General features: G+C 43.5%; 1 protein-coding gene across 2 annotated transcripts; it reads left to right on the forward strand.

The window, feature by feature from the left end:
- The first annotated feature begins 1,146 nt into the window (after positions 1–1,146).
- Positions 1,147–17,420, forward strand: DSN1 (DSN1 component of MIS12 kinetochore complex). 2 transcript variants are annotated; one of them, XM_083185056.1, is made up of 10 exons: positions 1,419–1,458; positions 3,192–3,265; positions 4,117–4,310; positions 4,464–4,536; positions 6,320–6,407; positions 9,812–9,871; positions 14,431–14,502; positions 16,260–16,407; positions 16,986–17,073; positions 17,200–17,420. In XM_083185056.1, exons 3-10 carry the CDS (start codon positions 4,236–4,238, stop codon positions 17,265–17,267), a joined length of 672 nt encoding a protein of 223 aa, XP_083041182.1. In that variant the 5' UTR covers positions 1,419–1,458; positions 3,192–3,265; positions 4,117–4,235; the 3' UTR covers positions 17,268–17,420. The 2 variants fall into 2 exon arrangements, with proteins under 2 accessions (XP_083041181.1, XP_083041182.1); XM_083185055.1 differs by lacking the exon at positions 4,117–4,310 and having other exon boundaries at positions 1,147–1,458.
- Positions 17,421–21,038: the final 3,618 nt, after the last annotated feature.

Raw genomic sequence — 21,038 nt, forward strand, 5'->3', positions numbered from 1 at the left:
CATCTGTGCTGAAGCCTGGATATCACTAAAACCTGCACTGTTGGTGTGCCTTGAGGACCGTGGTTGGGAATGCCTGCCCTAGTGGATAGTAGGGCATGAAATATGGCACATATTGGTTTAAAAAAAATGAAAAACCTCATGTTGACCTTCCTGATGTCAACCTAATAACCTGTCGCCCTAACCCATGTCGACTTTCAGTCACTTCGACCTAGTGGTGTCGACCTAATGCTTGTGGACTAAGTTACTGGAGACCTAGTAACCGTATCCCCCAAAATGAACTACATTTCCCAGAGGGGTAGGTCTTACATCATGTTTCTCAACCTTTAACAATTTTGTATCAATGGTGACATTCCAATATCTGCCGCCATGAAATGGTAAACATTTGATGGTCTTCAGATGATCCCACCCCAGTCTAATATTCAGATAGTCATGCTGCAATAGTTCTGCCTATGTGTAGCCGTGCTGAAGCTGTTTGAGCATAGCGACTGTAGAGATGGGCAGCTGAACTTTTGCCATCGATCGTCATCCCTAAAATCCCTCATAGTAGAGATGAGGCGTTCGCGAACGAAGCAAATCTTTGAGACGATCACATTCAAGAACGACTGAGCCGCTGATCCCAAAAAGGTGATCTGTCGTTCTTTTACTTTCAGTTTCGTTTTTGATTACAGTGCATTTGCCTGATCTCAGCACTGCCACCTGTGGCAGCTGAGATGTACTAACTCTGGAGACTGAGTTCAGTGCTGCTACTGCAAGTAAAAGAAAGAATAACAAGGCTGCTGCTGCTAGGGATGGCCATCAGTGCAGACGCCATCGATGGTTGCCATCGATGGCGATTCTGCACCCAGCCATCGATCAGTGTTTTACTCGGTTTTGTATGTTCTTAATTGTTCAGCTCACTGTTTAAAAAAAAAAAAAAGTAAATAAAAAATGGCAATAAATGATTTTAAAACAAATTATGCTCTGCTATTCTCTAATTACCCCTTCTTTCAAAGCGAACCGTCGCCCCGCCCAAAAGATACGGATCTTTTCACTAACTGAGCTGCTGGATCCCAGCTCTCGTTGGTGACCCGTTTTGCCCATCTCATAGGAGAAAAATGCTCCGCCCCTCGGTGACGTCACTGTGACGCAGCCAATAGGTGCCGCTGTGTTGCTAACTTTTACTGCTGCCAATGTTCACGTCATCACAGCGCGACTCACTGCCGTTCAAAGTGCCGGGCGGGGGAGAGATGTGTGCCTGCTGGTAGTGAGTTTCGGCGCCCGTTGTACAGAGGGGAAACATGGAGGTCACCCCTACCAAAGCGCGACCTGAGCAGGATCTTGCGCAGCGGCATATGACCAGCCCAAGTCTGACCATTCGAGAGGCGTCCCCGAGCCCGCGCGACAGGAGGAAGTCCTTACGGAGGTCGTCCGTGAAGAGGCGTCGCAGGACGCTGCCCCCCCTCTACCGTAGCGCCACAGGTGAGGAGGGCGCAGGGTTTCCAACCAAGAGCTCAGCGTCATAACCCAGCCGTTTAGAAGGGGGTGGTGTTTTGTGTACATATATACTCTTCCTACGTGAATAATAGCATCTGATTGTAATTGCATGAAGTAAGCGCCTGTGACGACCCCACTCTTAACAACCCCCCCCCCAACACACACACACACACACACGCGCGCACACACACACACTGTACCAGCATATGGTCACACACACACTACCAGCATATGGGGGCAGATGTATTAAGCCTGGCGAAGAGATAAACTGGAGTTAAAGTGAAAGGAGATAATGCACCAGCCAATCAGCTGTGTTTGAAATATGTCAGTTAGTTGATTGGCTGGTGCGTTATCTTCTTCCAGTTTATCTCTTCGCCAGGCTTAATACATCTGCCCCATTGTGCCACACGCTTTTAGATATGTGCCCACATGTTCTCCATTAGATGCGACCCTTCTTTGCTACTGCTTATACTAGTCTTTGCCCCTAAATATGACTCTTGGCTACAATATGAAATTAAAGTGCAATTGAAATTACTTTGTTGTAATTGCCCATTACACCTAATGTTAGTGGACTACAGGCTTCCACCGCAGGGACCAGACAGACGAGCCTTTGGAGAAGAGGGATGCCGACTGTCAAAACACCGACAGCCGGGTTCCCGATGGCCACCCGCTATTTTCCCTCGTAGGGGTCCATGACCCCCATAGAGGGAGAATAGAATACGTGGCTTGCGGCGTGCCGAGCGCAGTGAGCCCACAAAGGGCCTTAGTTGCGCTCAGCATGCTGTCTGGGTCCGGCCAGTCAGGATCCCGACTGTCGGACCCCTACACCGCACCCGGAGAAGAGAACAGGGGAAAAAGTAAGGCCATGTGTTGGAGGTGACCTGGCATATGATCGATCCACTTATACTCCCATTGTCAGTAATATGTGGTAAAGTGATTTAATGTTTTAAAATATATGTATGAGGGACAGTAGCATAGCATTATTTTGCTATGCGCTCAATGTACCATGTAATCATAATTGCACAATTCTCACATAAATGGGTAAGTAAACGCCTCTGATAGGTTATTTATGGAATACCCACCGTCGTGATCTCGACACTCACAAGATCCCAACAGCCAGAATTGTGACACATCCCTATAATTTTTTTACCCTAATCGCCAAAAGTAGTAAAATTGTCTTGTGCAGACTTGATTATTGGATACATGCGCAGCAGCATCGCTCAGGGCATTATTGATACATACTGAAGAGCAATAAAAACTACTACTCTAATCACATAAGCATAGTATCTAAACTTAGAATATGCAATTTAGAGAAGGAATAATGTGTCATTTTAAAATCTCAATTTGCTGCAGCCTTCTCCTTCCAGAAATGATCACTTAAAACAATGCTTTGACAGTGTAAAACGAATGGTTTCTAGATGATTAAGGATAGTTACTGAACAAAAATGTATGAGGTGCTTTGACTAGGCATTGTCGTGCGCAGTGGGAGCGGGGGTGAGATCCACAGGTGACAGATGCATAACAGACCAATAGAGGGGCCAGCACAGGGTAACCGCCAGCCTCTGAGCCTTCTTATAATGTGTCTCCACCTATAAGTTATTTTTAAATGTATAGAAAAAGCAGCAAAGGATCGATGGTGTGTGTGCGTGCACAGAGGTTAACCCCAGTATTAGTTTTATTTGTTTTAATCTTTTCCTATTTGTTTTTCCATTTTAAAGAGCTTAGTGAAGCCATCAGCTTGTCATTACCGGAGAGTGACCGCCTCTCAGAGCTTCTGCAGTCTTGCTTCCAGGTAGTTATCCTCTGTTATGCTATATCTGAGTAGTATATAGCTGAAAACTAGCACTAAACTTTAGCCTTGAGGATAACGTTTAAGGCAAGTTCTTATTGGTTGTGTTCGGGCAGGGCACTTTTTTTTCAGTCGGTAGGGCACATTTTATATTCGAAATTTACATTAGAAACAAAACATATATAAAAAATTGCACACTGCACTAGTATTACGCCCATTTAACATTGTCATATTCTGCTATGCCCATTACATATTCTGTCGTTATGCCTCTTACACATTATACCACACACCATAATGCCCATTACAGATGATGGCATACTTTTATTTGTGTATTACGTTTCTTATATAGCGCACACATATTCCGCAGCGCTTTACAGATAATATTTGACCATTCACATCAGTCCCTGCCCCAGTGGAGCTTACAATCTATATTCCCTACCACATGTACACGCACACACACACATACATTCATTCTAGGGTTTATTTTTTTTGGGAGCCAATTAACCTACCAGTATATTTTTGGATTGTGGGAGGAAACCGGTATAAGCCCACGCCCTAATACCCATTACACATGATGGCACACACCAAAAGTTCTCAGTGGGATGTCAGCATGGTAGGGCGCTCAGTGCCACACACAAAAAGGTTTTTAGGTATTAAAAACAAGCAGGGTGCAGCACCCTGCATAAGAAGCTTAGAGGGAACACTACTTGGGTAACGAGTATGGTGTAATATCTAATTATTTGTTATATCCTTCACACATGAGAGAAGTTACTTATAAGCTAGCAGGTTGCTTTCGTGTCACCAGCAGAGTGCCAAAATATGATCCTGATTTTTTTTTTTTTTTTTTTTTCCAGTACACTATCTGACACCTCTGTGAATCAGGATAAAGACCTGTCATTGGTCTTCTGTGGTTCACCACATTACCTGCTCAGCAGGCCTATCCAATTTTGCTATCTGTCTACATGTGCAGCCCATGGGGATCACGGCTGACTGTCTCTGTGTGGATAGCTATGCTAAATACATTGGAAGCCTCTTTAATTATTTTCTGGTAATGAATGGATCTGCCCAGCAGAGAGAAATAGCTTGTTGCTGGATACATAAGTGGAAGGCATGAGGTTCCCCTTGGGCATGATCCCAATCTTGTTTTAAATTGTCTTTTTATTGTTGTTCAATATTTATTTATTTTATTTTCCTTTTCAAGTACTCTCTTCGTAACTTAGAAAACTCCCTGTCTCGCGCGGATGGTTTCCATGCAGAATCCTTCAATGCTAGTGGTGAGTAGTGGAAGTCTTTGCACCATCCCCTCCTCACAAGGTATCCCTGTCAGAGACCATTAATAAGTGGTATTGATATTGCGCTCTCCTGTCAAAATATCAGTATCAATGGCTGTTCTGTTTTAATTTGGTTGTAAAATCTTTGTGCACCTTGGAGTTATTTTACCTGTAAATAATAGATTGGCTGCTATTCTGTTGTAGCTGTCCCATGCACGCTCCATTGGCAATGGCAACACAAACTCTGCAATTCCATGTGAAACCGATATTCATGACCTGCTCCTAAGAGTCGCGCACAATAAAGCGGTTATCGGTTCATTATAACCAAGTGATATCCGTTACGTGGGCAGCACAGACGGCCTAATGGCATTACTGCCTCACAGCACTGAAGTCATGGGTCTGATTACCATCATGGCCCTAAAGCCCCATCACATGGGGCAATGGAGTGAAGCGCTTAAGTTGGGATCGCTCTGTACACATGACAGCACACCTGTGATGCACCCACGACATGTGCTGAGTGATCCAAGCAGAGCAGCTTTTTGCCTATGCTAATGCTGCACTGTTAGGATAGACAGGATCCCTGCGGGAGATGGCGACCTGCTGGATTGCCATCGATATACCCTGTACACACAGAGCGATCCGGGTTTACTTTCTCAACGATTTTATTCAGTTGATCTAAACGCTTCTATCTTTTTTTAGATGTCTAACTAGTAACATTGACCATTGGTGGTTGACTGTCATTGTTGACATCACTGATATTCTATACCACAACCAGTGGCGTCACTAGGGGGTTTGCCCCCCCCCCCCCCCATCATCACCATTCGCCCTGCTTCTGTCCTGTTGTTGCCGGACCTGCTCCTGTCACAATGGGCCTTATTCTAGTTCACTCTTTCTGACAAAATCCTTCTTAGATGTACAAAACCATGTGCACTGTGGGGGGGTTGGGGGCAGATGTAAAATGTGCAGAGAGAATTCGATTTGTGTGAGTGATTTTGTTTCTGTGCAGGGTAAATACTAACTGCTTTATTTTTACACTGCAATATAGATCTCACTTTGAAGTAAAACCCCACCCAAATCTAATTCTCTCTGCACATGTTACATCTGCCCCACCCGCAGTGCACATGGTTTTGTCCATCTAAGAAGGATTTTGTCAGAAAGAGTGAACTAGAATAAGGGCCAATGTCTGACATGCAGCAGTGCCGGCAGCTGGAAGCTGCTCGTGCCTCCTGTAAATGTGACAGTTAGTGGCTGATTGGACGTTTATCACCCACGCGTCTTTTTTTTTTTTTTCTTACTAGGTTTAATACATCTGCCCCTTGTAACTATTCAGAAGGTGCTATCCTCCCCCTATGAGGCCTAGTACTTCCTTACCGTTCCTCCCCTCCATTCTACTGCAGTCACACACTCCAAAGAAGACACTAAATTCAAGACACATATACAGTACTTGCTGCTTACTAGTTTTAATATCCCCTCTCCTAGTTTATTAGAACAGATGTAGTCTGACAGAGGACTGAGCAGGTCATTGGAATTTGCCATAATGTTAGGTGTGTGACTGTGCAAGCTTGCTGTGGGGTTTACCATAACAGTGGTGTATAGGCACACATAGCAGGTGGCATTTCTGGGCCGTTGCTGAAAGCCTCTGCTCTACCCACAGGCTGAGTCGGTTATTCTCTGGTAGACAGGATCCCACGAGAAAGTAGGGCTTTACATTTGTAATGTGTGGATCCCCCCCCCCCCCCCGAATCATTCGACCAATACTAACTGATTTATTTCCATCTTCCTGCAGTGTTGTCAGCGAAACAGAAGCTGAAGGGTTTGGCTGAACGATTTTCTCGCGATGGAACATTTAAAAGATGCACTGAGAAAACGAGCAGGTAAAGAGCTGTATGAACATTGATGATGCATATTTTATTTGCCACCTGACCAGATGTCTAGAAGAATAAGTGGTGCATAGAGCCGGAAAAGCTTACTATATGTGGCCAGGAGAGAATGAGGGCCAGTTTTATTAAGCTTGGTAAAGTAATAGTGGCTGGTACTGTACTTTATCATGGGCCAATCAGCTTCTAACTGTCATTTTTCAAACTAAGCCTGTAACTTGACAGTAAGGAGCTGATTGGACAGTGATAAAGTTCTAGCCACTTTATCACTTCTATGAGCTCACTAAATCTGCCCCACAGTAACTTGGCATGGCCATTTGTTTATCTATAAATCACACTTGCACATGCTGGAAATATATTGCCATAGGCAGTTTGAGCTGATTTATGGTTGGCTAAATTCTAACTGCTTTTTATTTTCTTATGCTGCCGGGGTTCACAAATACTCACTATAGCGAGTATTATACCCGCTATTGAGCACCAGGGATTCCTTTTTTTTTTTTTTATGGCTGCGTCCCTTGTGATAAACTCCGCCCAGATCGTCTTCACTGCGTTAATTCTATCTGGGGCTGAGGGATATGTGCTTCCCCCCCCCCCCCCCCCCCCCCCCCCCCCCCTCGTTTTTGATGTGGCCGCAGAGAAGAGCGTGCTGGCCGCGTCACATATTCAGCCAGGTGCCACCGTGTAACGGAAGATCGCGAAGGAGAAGGATGCCGTGAGCACTTCGCGCTGCAGTGCTGCCGGCTGACATCCCCAAGTCAGAATTGAATTACTTTTCCGATTTGTATTATATTTAATAAGTAGGACTAATGTTTAACACAAAAGCTGGTATCTTATTTTGATTTTGCAAAAGCTTTTGAATACAGTACCACACAAGAGGTTGATAAATAAAATGGAGGACCTGGGATTAGGGGCAAATATTTGCAGATGGGTAGGGAACTGGCTGTGTAATAGAGAACAAAGCGTGGTTGTGAACAGTGCCGTATCAACTATGATACCAGTACTAAGGGTTCGGTACTGGGGCCCATCTTTTTTAACATATATATTAACGATATCGGGATGCGGATTCTCAGCAATGTATCCATCTTTGCTGATGACACAAAACTAAGTAGAGATATTAAATCAACAGAGGATGTGAACATACTTCAAAATGATCTTAACCAGCTAGATGAGTGGGCTAAAAAGTGGAAGATGAGGTTCAATGTGGATAAATGCAAGGTCATGCATCTCGGGAGACATAACCAGTGTGCTAGTTACAACCTAAGTGGGGAGGCATTAGGTACTTCAGCACTTGAAAAGGATCTAGGAGTCCATATAGATAACAAGCTGGGGTGCAGTGTTCAATGTCACATTGCAACAAAAAAGGCCAACAGAATTTTAGCATGTATTAAAAGGGGCATGGAAACTAGGGACTCAAAAGTGATTATGCCACTGTAAAAGGCATTGGTTAGACCTCACCTTGAATATGGAGTACAGTTCTGGGCCCCACACTATAAAAAGGACATCATAGAATTGGAAAAAAAAAAAGAGCAACACAGCTTATTAGGGGAATGGAGAATTTAAGCTACGAAGAGAGATTAAGCAAGCTGGGACTATTTACACTAGAGAAGAGACGTCTAAGGCGGGACATGCTCAACATGTACAAATATATCAGGGGCCAATATAAGGAACTATCAAGCACCCTTTTTACTGCAAGAAAGGAATCTAGGACGAGAGGGCACAAATTTAGATTAGAGGAAAGAAAATTTCGTTCCCTCAAAAGAAAAAAAATCTTTACGGTCAGAGCAGTCAAACTTTAGAACTCTCTTCCTGGAGAGGTGGTATCGGCAGATACAATATAAACGTTCAAAATAAGGTTGAACAAGCATTTATTGGATAAAAACATCCAAGGGTACTAATAAGAATCATATTCTGTCTTTTACAAGGGATAAGCTATTAAAACGTAGGTTGAACTCGATAGACGCAAGTCTTTATTCAGCCTGATCTACTATGTAACATGCAATTATTACTTTGCCCGAAAGGTCCATTATCGTGATTTTAGTCCAGTGGTTGTTTTTTTTATAGCCCTTTTACTCGTTATCATGCAGTATCGTGGGATCTGGGATAAGTTGCCGATCCCATGTGTTGTTGCTTTTCCGTGGGCTAAATGCACTAGCTGCTGGATAGGATACCAGCCTAATTTGTGTTAAATTTTATCTGTCTGAGTGAACTTTTGTATGTGTGTTTTTTTTTTCTTTTTTTTTTTCTTTAAGGTTTAGGGGAATATTTAATCCCGGGTCACGACTGTTGGGACAGCCGTGATCCTGTCCCGTTTTCTGCCTGCTCGACTGATAATCGGCAGATGGGATTCAATGTCCCGCCAAGTGCTGAAAAGAGGGTGTGGCACGAGAAACGGCCGTGGATTGTCGAGATCCGGCTGTGATCTCAACAGTCCACGGCGGCTCTCGGCAAAACGAGCCCAACTGCTTTTAAAGCCGGGCTCGTTTTTGCAGAGATGTTTGTTCAATGTTATCGGGAAAGACCGCATTGAAAAGGCACCTGCCGCTATTTCCCCCATCGGAAATAGCGGCAGGGATTGAATACTTCCCTTAGTCTTGTCAACATATATTCACTGTAATCCAAATAAGATACCGTCAATTATTATTATTTTTTTTTTTTAAAGATGTTCAGTATTTAAAAGGCTAATAATTAATGTTAAGGTCCATACACACTGGGCGACTATGCCCAGTGTGTATGGTCAGTGATGATCGCTATCATCGCTGGGCGGTAGGCCGCTCAGTGCATACACACTGAGCGGCTTTCCCCTTGACTGGCGCCGTCAGCGGGGAGAGGACCAGTTTGCAAAGTCGTCCTCAAAGCCGTGCGTTTATCGCCAGGGCATACACACTGGGTGGCTTTGAGCTGAAAGCCGCTCAAACATGCTGTTTTGAGCGGCTTATAGCTGTCGCCCAGTGTGTATGGGCCTTTACAATTCAAACATGCTGGATCATGGTTTCCTATACATCGCAGTGTTTCACTGGATTAATAGAATAAGTAGGATTCACTTTTTATTTTTTTTTTATTTCATAAAAGCATTAATGCATACAGTTGTAGTGCATGTTGGACCAAAATATACTGTGACCAGCTTATTCGTCTTCTTTCTTGCTTTATCCAACATCCGTAATTCCTGGAGAAGATTAAACCGATCTTAATATTGTCTTGAACTACAATGTGGCCTGGAGCATCTTCGGTTTTGTGAAATCACACAGATTTAGATGATTACATATGGTGTAATCTATCCAGTCTCTGCATTATGGACAAACACCAATGACATTTATGTATAGTACATGGTGGTTGCGCATTGAGCTCTATATTAATTTTTTTAATATTTTTTTTTTTTTTTTTTAATTTCCGGCTTCAAAAAGTTTAACAGCCAGTGAAGAATCGGAGGCTGCTCAGGCACAAATTAAAGATGCTATTTCGAAGTAAGTGTACCACTAAACAGGTGGGGATGTAAATGTGTGGTGTGTGTGTGTGTGTGTTTTTATTTTATTTTTAAGGTTATAGACTGAATTACGTCAGTTTTATGGTGACTATTAAGGTCTATATGGGGGGGGGTTACCTATTCTAAATGATCTTTTTATTTTTTGCTGAATGTGTATTTCACACTTCTGATGTGTGTTCATTGTCATTTGGGTTCGGTGGCTCGCTATGCTCGGCACACTATAATAATCTTCCTCCACGCCCTAGAAATATTGCCTGTCGGCAAAAAAACCTTGAAAAACCTATTTTGACCTTCCCAATGTCGACCTAATGCTTTGTCTGTGTCGACCTTCAGTGGTTGACCCAATGCTTGTCGACCTAGTGACCATATCCGCTACCTGCTGTAAGCTGTGTGGATATGTTTACCTTGAAGAATAATAGAAAGTGTGTGTATCTATCTAGTGTGTGTGTGTGTGTATTGCTTTTTTTGGTACTTGTTTCCTAGCACGGCGCCCATCGCTTACCTTAATTAGTGGTATGCGATGGGACTCGATTTTCGGGTCCTAAGAGCCGCACTGTACAATTTTAAAATCGCATTGAATGTCATTACAATGGCATGCGATTTCTAATTGTACATGCACCCTGATGGGTGATTACTATGTTAAATGCACCCCCATTGTTAACGCCACCCTCACTATCAATGCCAACCCGAAGCGTGGCGAGTGCAGCGAGGGGCCGCGTTATGCGTCCTCCGACTTTTTCATACCCCCACTATCCACGTCGGCGTGGAGTTGATTTTATATAGTGTAGCGCGCCCGAAGCGTGGCGAGCGGACGCGGAATACATGTGAAGTTATCCGCGGGGTTCGGTGGCGCCAACGTGGATAGTGGGGGTATGAAAAGGTCGGAGGACGCGTACCTCCGCTGCTCGCCACGTTTCGGGTTGGCGTTCATAGTTCATAGTGGCGGTGGCGTTAACAATGGGGGTTGTTAAAACTGAAATAACGCATCAATAATTATATACTTTTGTTATACTCTGTTTTCTCAAATATTGCTATTATTGCTGCAGATGACTTTAGCTTGTTGCACAATGTACTATTCACTGCGTATGAGGCCTACCCTTTGCGCTAAGCAGCAGGTGTTTGTTAGAAGCAGCAGCCATTTTGTTGAACCATGACTTGCATAAATATTATAAAATGGCTGATCATTCAGAACAGAGCTGTAAAAGTGATTTCTTATAGAATATTGTTTTTGGTTTTAGAAGCTTAAGAATGTGATGTTGACAGTATAATGTAGCAAGGACAGGAAGCTAGTCTCCACAAACTGAATAAGATGGGAACAAGGCCACACATGCGTAGACCCACAAGGCCACTGAAGTTGGGTGTTGGGTTAATTATGACATCATGATTGAAAGCAGAGCTTTCCAATAAGACTCAATGCTTATGAGTAATTAATTAATGTGATAAAGGTTTAAATATCAGAGTGATAGAAGGAGGGGGAAGGCAGTTGAGGAAGAACCAGCAAGCACGGGGGGGCTGGAGGTAATTATGAAGGAGGTTTAATCATGGCTGATCACTGTCCTTGAAAGGTGTCCATTTTGATTTGGTTTAGAATTACTTGAAAGGTGTCCATTTTGATTTGGTTTAGAATTACTGTTTAAGTATTAGCTAATCAATTTTATGTTTCTTGTGTTAGTCTGCATTTGCAAATATCTGTAATGAAGCTATTCTTTAAGTAAAGCATTGTCATACCTTTTATAACAAGGTTGTGTGGGTGTGCAATCATTTCAGCGTTGCCGTTATATTTAAAGGTAATAAAGTAAATAAATTTGGTTTGGGTTATTTATCATATCTAATCTTATCAGATAAATATCTGTGTTATCAGGGTGCATATAACCTAGTAATCACCCATCAGGGTGCATGTACAATTAAATCATCGTTTTGATCGCATCGCATGTGATGTGATCAAAACTATGGCATAAGATTAAAATCGTGGGCGCCGTGCTAGGAAACAAGTACTTTTTTTTTTTTTTTTATTGTCATGTTTTCCAAGCTTGTGTAAGTAGCGGTCATCACTGTTCTTTTGTAACTGCTGGTGGTTGTTCTTGTCTTTTATTTATAAGGCGCCACGGTACTTGTGGAGTATCACGGCTCCCATCGCATGGCATCGCATGCCATATGTAGTGGCATGCGATGCGATTTCTATGTATTTTTTATGCATTTGTCATAAAAATCATATGCCATGCGATTTTGATCACAAATGCATCCAATTAGTATTAAACATGTTAAATGCACCCCAAATGTCATTTTTCACACTGTACCACCCCCACTATCAACGCCAACCTGAAGCGAGGGGTGGCGGTACGCGTCCTACAACCTTTTCATACCCCCACTATCCACGTCGGCGTGGAGTTGAGAATAGAAAGTGTGTGGCGAGCGCAGCGAGCCACCGAGCCCGAAGCGTGGCGAGGGGACGCGGATACCTTCATAGGTATCGGCGTACCCTCGTGGCCTTCACAGGTATCAGCGGGGCTCGCTGCGCTCGCCACGATTCGGGCTCGGTGCGCGAGCCACCCTTTCTATTCTCAACTCCACGCCGACGTGGATAGTGGGGGTATGAAAAGGTCGTAGGACGCGTACCGCGGGCTCGCTGCGCTCGCCACGCTTCGGGTTGCCGTTTATAGTGGGGGTGGTACAGTAACAAATGCCCTTTGGGGTGCATTTAACATGATTTTAACACATGTCAATGCTTTCTGTGAAAAATGGCATGGCATGCGATTTTTTTCCTGTGCGATGCCCATCGTGGGAGCCGTGATACTCCACAAGTACCGGCGCCACAAGTGGTTGGCAGCGCCGGACATAGGCCACATAATTAGAACAGTACATGGTACACAGGACTAAACATAACAGTAACTGAAGAACAAAAGCTGAGCACAGGTAATGGCAGCACAAGTCTCATTACACAACACAGCTGAGATGTAGAGGAGCAGTCTGTATGTTACCAGGGGTAAGTAGTCAGTGGTAGAGTTGAGCACAGGTAACAACTGCACAAGTCTGAGTACACAATACAGCTGAGATGTAGGGAAGCAGAGCAGATGTCTGCATGTTACCAGGGCTAAGTAGTCCGTGATATACTTAAGTGAGAAGAGATGGGGTAAGAGCTGTAGTTGATGTGCTGGAGAAGAGGGCTCTGGTCCAAGGAGCTTCCAGAAGGCAGGACTTGAGCATGGCAGGGATGTCCAGGACATGAGGCGGCAGATGAAGGGGAGCGGCTTCAGTACTAGGTTATGCAGGAGGGTGCGCTTTGATGAACCGCTGGGTTTTCATTAAACATATGAAGCTTTGTAAGGTGCGGGGAGAGTCTAATAAAGCGAGGGAGCTTATTCCAGTGAAGGGGGGAAGTGTGGGCAGAATTTTGGATACGCACATGATTTGGGGATGGCATCTGAAATCGGCCAGATCTGTGTGCACTTTTGTATAGCCCACCTTTCTATCTCCACATCTCGCATATTGCCCAGTTACACCCACTCGGCCATAAGCTAAGATGCAGACCGCTCTGAGTTGCCCATAGTTGCATGTGCAGTTTCCAAAAATCACGAGGACCTGACCCTGAATTGGGCTCTTAAAGGTAAATTTACTTAAGCTTCTAAAAATGAAAAGGTGTTGTTGCCCATAGCAGCCAATCAGATTCTTTCATTTCCTAGGATGCAATAGAGACCTGATGGACAGAATCTGGTTGCTATGGGAAACGTAACCCTTGGTTTCATTTTTTTTTTCAAAACTTTTGTAAACTTACTCCTTAGTGTGGTTGGGTATTGGTACACTTTAAACATTGCTTTCCTTCTATTAATGATCCGTACAAGGCATTCTTGGGTGTAAAGGTTCTTAAGCGGCTTTGAACTTCCTCCGGAACTAGGATGCTAACCGTATCGTGCAAAATATAATTTATAGCTGTGATGGAAACAATGACGGCGGTTTGAGCACTACTGATCCTTTAGTAGAACACTCGGGTAAATCTGCGTTAGTGCGTGAGGCTTTGTGTAGGCATCTGACACTGGACTCCAGCGTGACGTACAGGTGCTGCTCTATGTATAGTGCCAGCCGTCAAGATAAATGAGGATAATTATTCACATTTCCATTTGTCTGACTCTCGCTTCAAAAGGGAGCGAACAGAGGAACATCAAAGACTTTCTGGTGTAATTAGTGTGATGCGAGTTTCCAGCAGGAAGTTATCTGAACTGAACACTAAGGAACCCTTGACTGCTCTGGCGGCTGCAGCAAGTCGTGCAGAGGAGATAGAGAAATCCTAATAATTGGATATCTAAACTAGACCTTACAGCAAGGATGAGTAACCTCCTGCTCTGCAGCTGTCACCTGGATGACTAATACACCCTATTCCTTCCTAACAGTATATCTTTATAATGGGACCAGCAGGCGTTCTTTAGGATTTTAAGCTTTTAGTCACAGGAAAAGCCCCTTTGAAGTTGCGTTTGATCAGTCTACTAATTCCAGATGACAGACATTTATTAAAGAGCCTTGGGCTATGTCTCTTTGTATCCTTAGGTTTTCTGCCGAGGGCCAACGCTGGGAGGAGCTCCTGGAAGAGTACAAGACGAAAGCCGGCGCGGTGTCCAGGTTAGCTTCATTGTAAAGAGGCGCAAAGTGTTTCTATTACACCTACATAATTAAACAGAAACCAGATACTCCAAATGAGTTTGTTCGTTACGTATTTGGTTCATGTCGTAGGATTATATGGAAGAGTGACTTTTTATATACAGATGATCATTGATTGAACATGAAATGGGCACATCCCACTGCTTTGTATGGTCGGTTATCATCTACAGGCACGGTAACCACAGCTGTTAACTCATAACTACATGTATCTGCAGTCACTGAAAGCCGGCATGGTGGGAACTTAAGCAGCCGAAGAACATAGCCTATCCCGTCACTTGGAATTTGTGACCTCACCGACACACACCTCACTCTTAATGAATACGTAGATTGCATTTTCATGAATCAGTTTAGGCCACAAAATAGAAATATAACCATATGTATTGTTAACACCTAATTGTTTGCTTCATCATTTGTCAATTTCCAAAGAAGCAAATAACTGGAGCCCCCATTCAAGCCAGTAATGACATTGTCCCATGTAGCTGAGACTATAGGCCATGGGTCTTCAAACTGTGGCCCTCCAGATGTTGTGAAACTACAAATCCCAGCATGCCTTGCCACAGTTTTAACACTCCCTTATAGCCAAACTGTGGCAAAGCATGCTGGGATTTGTAGTTTCACAACATCTGGAGGGCAACAGTTTGAAGACCCATGCTATAGGCTAATTTACATGTCATTATCTGTGTACAAACCATACTTGCCTACCTGTCCCTCTCCATGAGGGAGAAATTGCTCTGTTCCTGGACTTCCCTGGTAATGTATGATTGTCATCACCTGTGGTGAAATACATTTCTTATCAATAATCTAGCCGCTCACAGGTGATGGCAATCCTACATTACCAGGGAAGCCCAGGAACAGAGCATGTTCTCCCTCATGGAGAGGGTCAGGTAGGCAAGTATGGTGCAAACCGTAGTTTGTACACTGGTAACTTAAGGCTATAACCTGGGAGGATTTTATTTTAAATGTTCGTATTAAATGTGGGTTTAAACATAACTGGCCATTTTGGGGACTGAGGGGGCATACCCCAGGCAAAGTCAACCCTATCTGTCTAGTTTGCTTAGAAAAATAAGCATGGAAGGCTCAGTGTATTCCCCCGAGCGACGCCTGACTAGATATTGACTAAATGTAGTCAAGATCTAGTCAGATCGCCAGTGTTCTATCCAGAGAACACTGGTTAGCACAGATCACCCATGCACTATCGCTATGTGTGTGGGTGATCTAGCCACCAGGAAGCACAAGGGAGATTTCACCTTGTGTGTTAAGGGCTGAAAAGGATCCCAATCAGAGTCCAGCAGGTATAAGGTGTGTGTTTGCAGAAATGGGAGATATTGCCCATAGCAAGAGATCGGATTCTGTTTATTATTGATCTAGCTCCTTCTAGAAGATCATACCTAGAATCTGGTTTCTTTGGGCAAAATCTCCACTTCTTTAATCCTACAGTCTAGTATATCTACCCCCAGAAATGGAGACAGTCAGTGGCAATGAGAAGATACTCCCTAGTACCACAGCAAGGGATGCAGGTCAATTCCTACTTAATGACAGAACTCTGAGGGCCGACCTGTTTTAATATGGCATGTGCGTCTTTCTGTCAATCTCTTGTGCTAGAACAGTGCCTGGCACCCAGGTTATTGATTTTCTGCTCTTGTATTTCCCTGTGCACTGCAGCCTGCTAGATAATGCTTTTGCTCAATATAACATTAACGCTATTGACTGTTTCTTAGGCAGCTGGAAGAAGTGAAAGAAAAGGACACTCCAGAAGCTAGCGTTCCTGACTTGCCAACGTCTCAAGATTATGTGCTTCAGAGCAAGCCAGACTACAAAGCTATATTACACCAGCAGGGGGCAGTGTTTAGCAGCATGGAAGTCGTGGTATGTTTCATGCTGGAGAAAGGAGTGGATGGATTTTTTTTTTTTTTTTTTTAAACAAAGTTCATGGTATAGTTTTATCACTACTGCGGCAATGATCAAATAAAAGCAATGTACTTTTATATGATAAGCATCTTTATGTTGCAGTTTCAGGAAATGTAATAAATCGCTATTTTCTCAATGTTCGACCTGATGTTATATTGTGCATCATGGGCAGAACGTTTTAGGCCATTAATATTCAGATTGTTATAAATCATGTGCCTGTGAATAACTATTTTTATAGGGTACGATAAGGCTCTTTAACCGCCTAACTGACGTGTATCGGTGGTTCAAGCGCTGGAAAAAAAAAAAGATTCTACAGTTAAGGCAGAATCTGCATTTTTGCGTAGTCCTTTCTGATTGTATGCGCGGCTAAAAGGCTGTTATATTAAATGGCTGTTCCCCTGACCGATCAGTAATTACCCAAGGGTGCCATCGCAGCTAGCTGAATATGCCGGATACTGTCCTTATTGGGATTGGTTTACAAATGTATTTAATTTAAAATTGAAAAAACCTAATTAGTATCTGTCCCTATTTAAAAGGTGGATGAGCTCAAGGAATCAATCCAGTTTATAAATTCCTCCTTGGAGGAGAATTCCTCGCACCTACAGCAGCTGTCAACACAACTAAGTAAGTTTCAGCATTGATATTTGTATTCCGTACCACGGAGCTTGCATGTGATGTCTGTATTTAGATCTTCTTCTGTTTCCTGCTTGTTCTCTGTGCTGTAGCTAAAACTATTCTTTGTAATTGCAGAATCCCGATCTTTCACTCCGATGGATGCGTCGCCTGTCCGAACGTTTCTCAAAGTTTTTCAGAAATAAAAAAAAATCTACATTTTATGAGAGGAGATGTTGGACTTATGGAAATGTTTTACATGTATCCCCTATAATATATTTAAATACGACTAAGGTAATATGAGTATTAGGATTAAAATACTATTTTTTTTGTTTATTTACAATAAATGGGTATAATAATCTGGTGGTTCCTGATTGATTGGTTTGCCTGATTTGAGTCCTATTTGGAGGTTTTTCCCATCGTAGACAATCAGACCATTGGATTTGCATTTTCCGGTGGTGGCTGCTCTCTGCAGTTTTTTTGTGTACACATGGAAGGTAAGAGCTGCTTGTGTTTCCTTGGCAGCTGCTAATCTCTCATTGGGCTACCTGATCAGTAATGGCAGGAACTGGCGGTAGAAATCAGGAAGCAACGTGGCCATAAGGTCTCTCTGAGTTTGTCAGCTGCTGTAAGGTTGCCTTCCAGCAACCACCCTTTTTTTTTTTTTTTGTTTTCCCCTCTGGATCTTTGTCATGCAGTGGGCTTCTCATTGATGGCCGCTCCAAACCTTTTAAGCAGCCGATGAAAACCTTCAGATTACCAGTGGTTTACATACACTTCTAATGATGGGTGGTCTGCGCATGCACCCGACCAGATCTGCAATCATTCTAAGACTGCCCCAAAGCCTCAGTCTGGTTTGAGTGGAGGAAGCGGTTGGCGCTGGTCCTGTTCTCTGGGAGGGCCTAGGCCATGGTAAGCATCTACTAATGCATTTTTCCTGGCCTAATTTGTGGTGCTGTGATGGCTTGTAGGTTACACTGATCGTTGATGGTTTCCATGCTGCATTGCTGGACGCAGCAGAGAATCACACATGCATGCAATAGGTGTCTACCCCAGGAGCCACCTGCAGCATTAGCATATGTAGCATTGTTGCTGCGTCCATATCTGAATTAGGCCTTTCATTGGGTGAGATGGTACTTGGTAGGAGAAGCCAGTGCTGGAGCGATTTGTGGCAGAAGACCATATGGGTGTAAGTAATGGAGTTTGACTTCTGTGAACTTGCTTTTATCTCAGCCATTTAATAATAAAAAAAAAAAAAAAATCTTGCCTTTTTTAAATATCTATATGCTTAACTGCCACAATCACACCAGTTCATGGAAGTTGCACCCTGCTGTGTGAACCCCAGAGTAGTGGTCATAAAGTTTGGTGAGAAGTTACAGCGAGCTAAGGCTTTGGATCTTACTGCTGTCAGGATCCTTACTTGTTGGGTAACCGTTTGGGGGTATTCAATCCCTGCCGACTATTTATGACGGCGGAAATAGCGGCAGGTGCCTATGCAATGCTGTCTTGACCGACAGCATTTAAGAGGCTAATCCTCAGAACGGGTCAGACTCTAAAAGCGGTCAGGACTGTTTTGTCGTGAATTGTCGCAATCACTGGCAGATAACGACAATTCACTGCCACTCTTTTCACCAAACTCCAGGTAGGGCATTGAATCTCGCCTGGCGATATGCGGTCCAGCAAAATGAAAACTGAGCCAGGGTCACACGGCTGTTGGAACGGATCGACAGTCGTGACCTGAGATTGAATATCCCCCTTTGTGATAATACTGTATATACACTTTACATGCAAGCTAGTGCACATCACACAAGTTACATGATCACAATTGCCGGTACTTGTTTCCTAGCACGGCGCCCACGATATTCATTCGCATGGCATTTTTTTTCATTGCATTGTATGCCCGTATGTGATGCGATTTTAAATTGTGTAAGCCCCGTAATGAGTGCTTACAATGTTAAATGCACCCCCACGCCACCCCCACTATGAACGTCAACCCGAAGCGCAGCGAGGGGCGGCGGTACGTGTCCTCCGACCTTTTCATACCCCCACTATCCACGTCGGCGTGGAGTTGATTTTATATAGTGTGGCGAGCAGACGCGTATTACTTTACATGTATTCTGCTGCACTCGCCACACTATCTAAACTCCACGCCGACGTGGATGGTGGGGGTATGAAAAGGTCGGAGGATACGTACCGCCGCCCCTCGCGGGCTCGCTCGCCACGCTTCGGGTTGACATTCATAGTGGGGGGGTGCATTTAACATTGTAAGCACCCATTAGGGTGCTTATACAATTTAAAATCGCATTGTATGCCATATACAATTTTAAATTGTATACTATCGGGTGCCAATCGCATCGCATACCATTGTATGGCTTATGGTATGCGATGCGATGGGCGCCGTGCTAGGAAACAAGTACCCAATTGCCTACTATACGGAGGCATTAAAAATTGATCTTTGGAAACCCTATAAATACCCATTGTTAGACTACAGTAATTAGGACATCAGTTTATTACTGAAGTAAGACTATAGTAATTGTCTAGTTGCTTTGAAATATATTATGGACAAATGAATAATGACTTTTTGAGATGTGTCATTTTGAAACGCCTACCTACAAAATTATATTGCGGGTAGCAGGATGACACGAGTAATGCATTGTGGGTTGTGGCATCAGGCTGTCATATGCAAGTATGTGCAGGAAGCTGAAGCAGTCTACCCGCCATTCCTAAAGACTATATATACAGAGCAGCCACGCTGTCCTCACACAATTGAGGAAAGCAGTCTGAACCAAAGGCCAGGTAAGCCCCAGGCAGTGTAGATATGTATTACTCCCTTAGGTTCCAGATGTAGTTCTTCATTTAGTTGTAGGTCTGATGACTTCACCTGACACAGCTGAAAGGTCCTTTTTTAGAAATGTAAGACTTTGAATTGTCGTTTGTGACTAGAAAATGCCTGAAGGGAGCAGGGATGACTTGTACTTGCTGCCCCCACTATGTGGCTGATCTGTGGAGGAGCATTGCCTGTGCTGAGACTTCTGTTGCAGCCTTTGCAGTGTAACTTTAAGGAAATCGAGATTGAGGAGTCATGAAACCTACAGCTCTTACATGCAATACTGTGTGGAATTTGGTAGGTAATCAAGGTGCTTTGCAAACATTCAAGGTGAAACCCCCCCCCCCCAAAAAAAATAGTGTAATATGGTTTTAACAGTTCAATTAAAACTGGAGTTGACTTGTACGGAATTAAATGGTCTACATATGAGGTAGACAATAAGGCGTAGGGAGGGACATATGCTTGTCACAATGGAACCAAGAACTCCTCTCACTTTCTTTAGATGCTGATGAATCTCAAACGGATGAGAGAAACTTCATGGTGCAGTAGAACATACTTTTATTCACACACAATTAAAACATCACACAATGTAAGGGATCTCAGGACTCTCACCATTTAATTATGTCCACAAGTGATTGTAGACACAAAAGCATGAGATGTAAAACCACCACAGGCGTCCCTAGATACTGGCTGTAAGGTGAAGTCCGTCCGGTCCCCTTCCAGAGTGTTTTCAAATGACCACTGCCAACCGGTTTCGATACCTTTGCGGTATCTTTCTCAAGGCATACAGAAAGTGGTCACCAGTAGGGGTATTTATACTACAATCCCAAATTTACAAAGTATTTCCTAATTCCAGACATGGATTTTCTAGCTTCTAGGTACACATTACAATCAACAGGCGATCTGCAATAATCCATCCCAGGTTTTCTGTTCCAGGTGTAATTGCCTCCTCATTAGAAGCACCACGCTGAAATAGTGTCCCCGCTGTTAGGGAAACGGCAGCTTTGTTTTTTTTTGTTCCATCTTTTGGAGTAAATTGCATATAGTGCTTCCAGTTTACCTCAAAATAAATGAATGGAAGTTAGTAACAATACAAGAAGTATAAGACCAATACATAAAAATAAGGTACATTTTAAAATAGCTATAAAAA

Source organism: Crinia signifera, chromosome 4 (assembly GCF_055691185.1).
Source record: "Crinia signifera chromosome 4, ASM5569118v1, whole genome shotgun sequence".
NCBI classification, from domain to species: domain Eukaryota; kingdom Metazoa; phylum Chordata; class Amphibia; order Anura; family Myobatrachidae; genus Crinia; species Crinia signifera.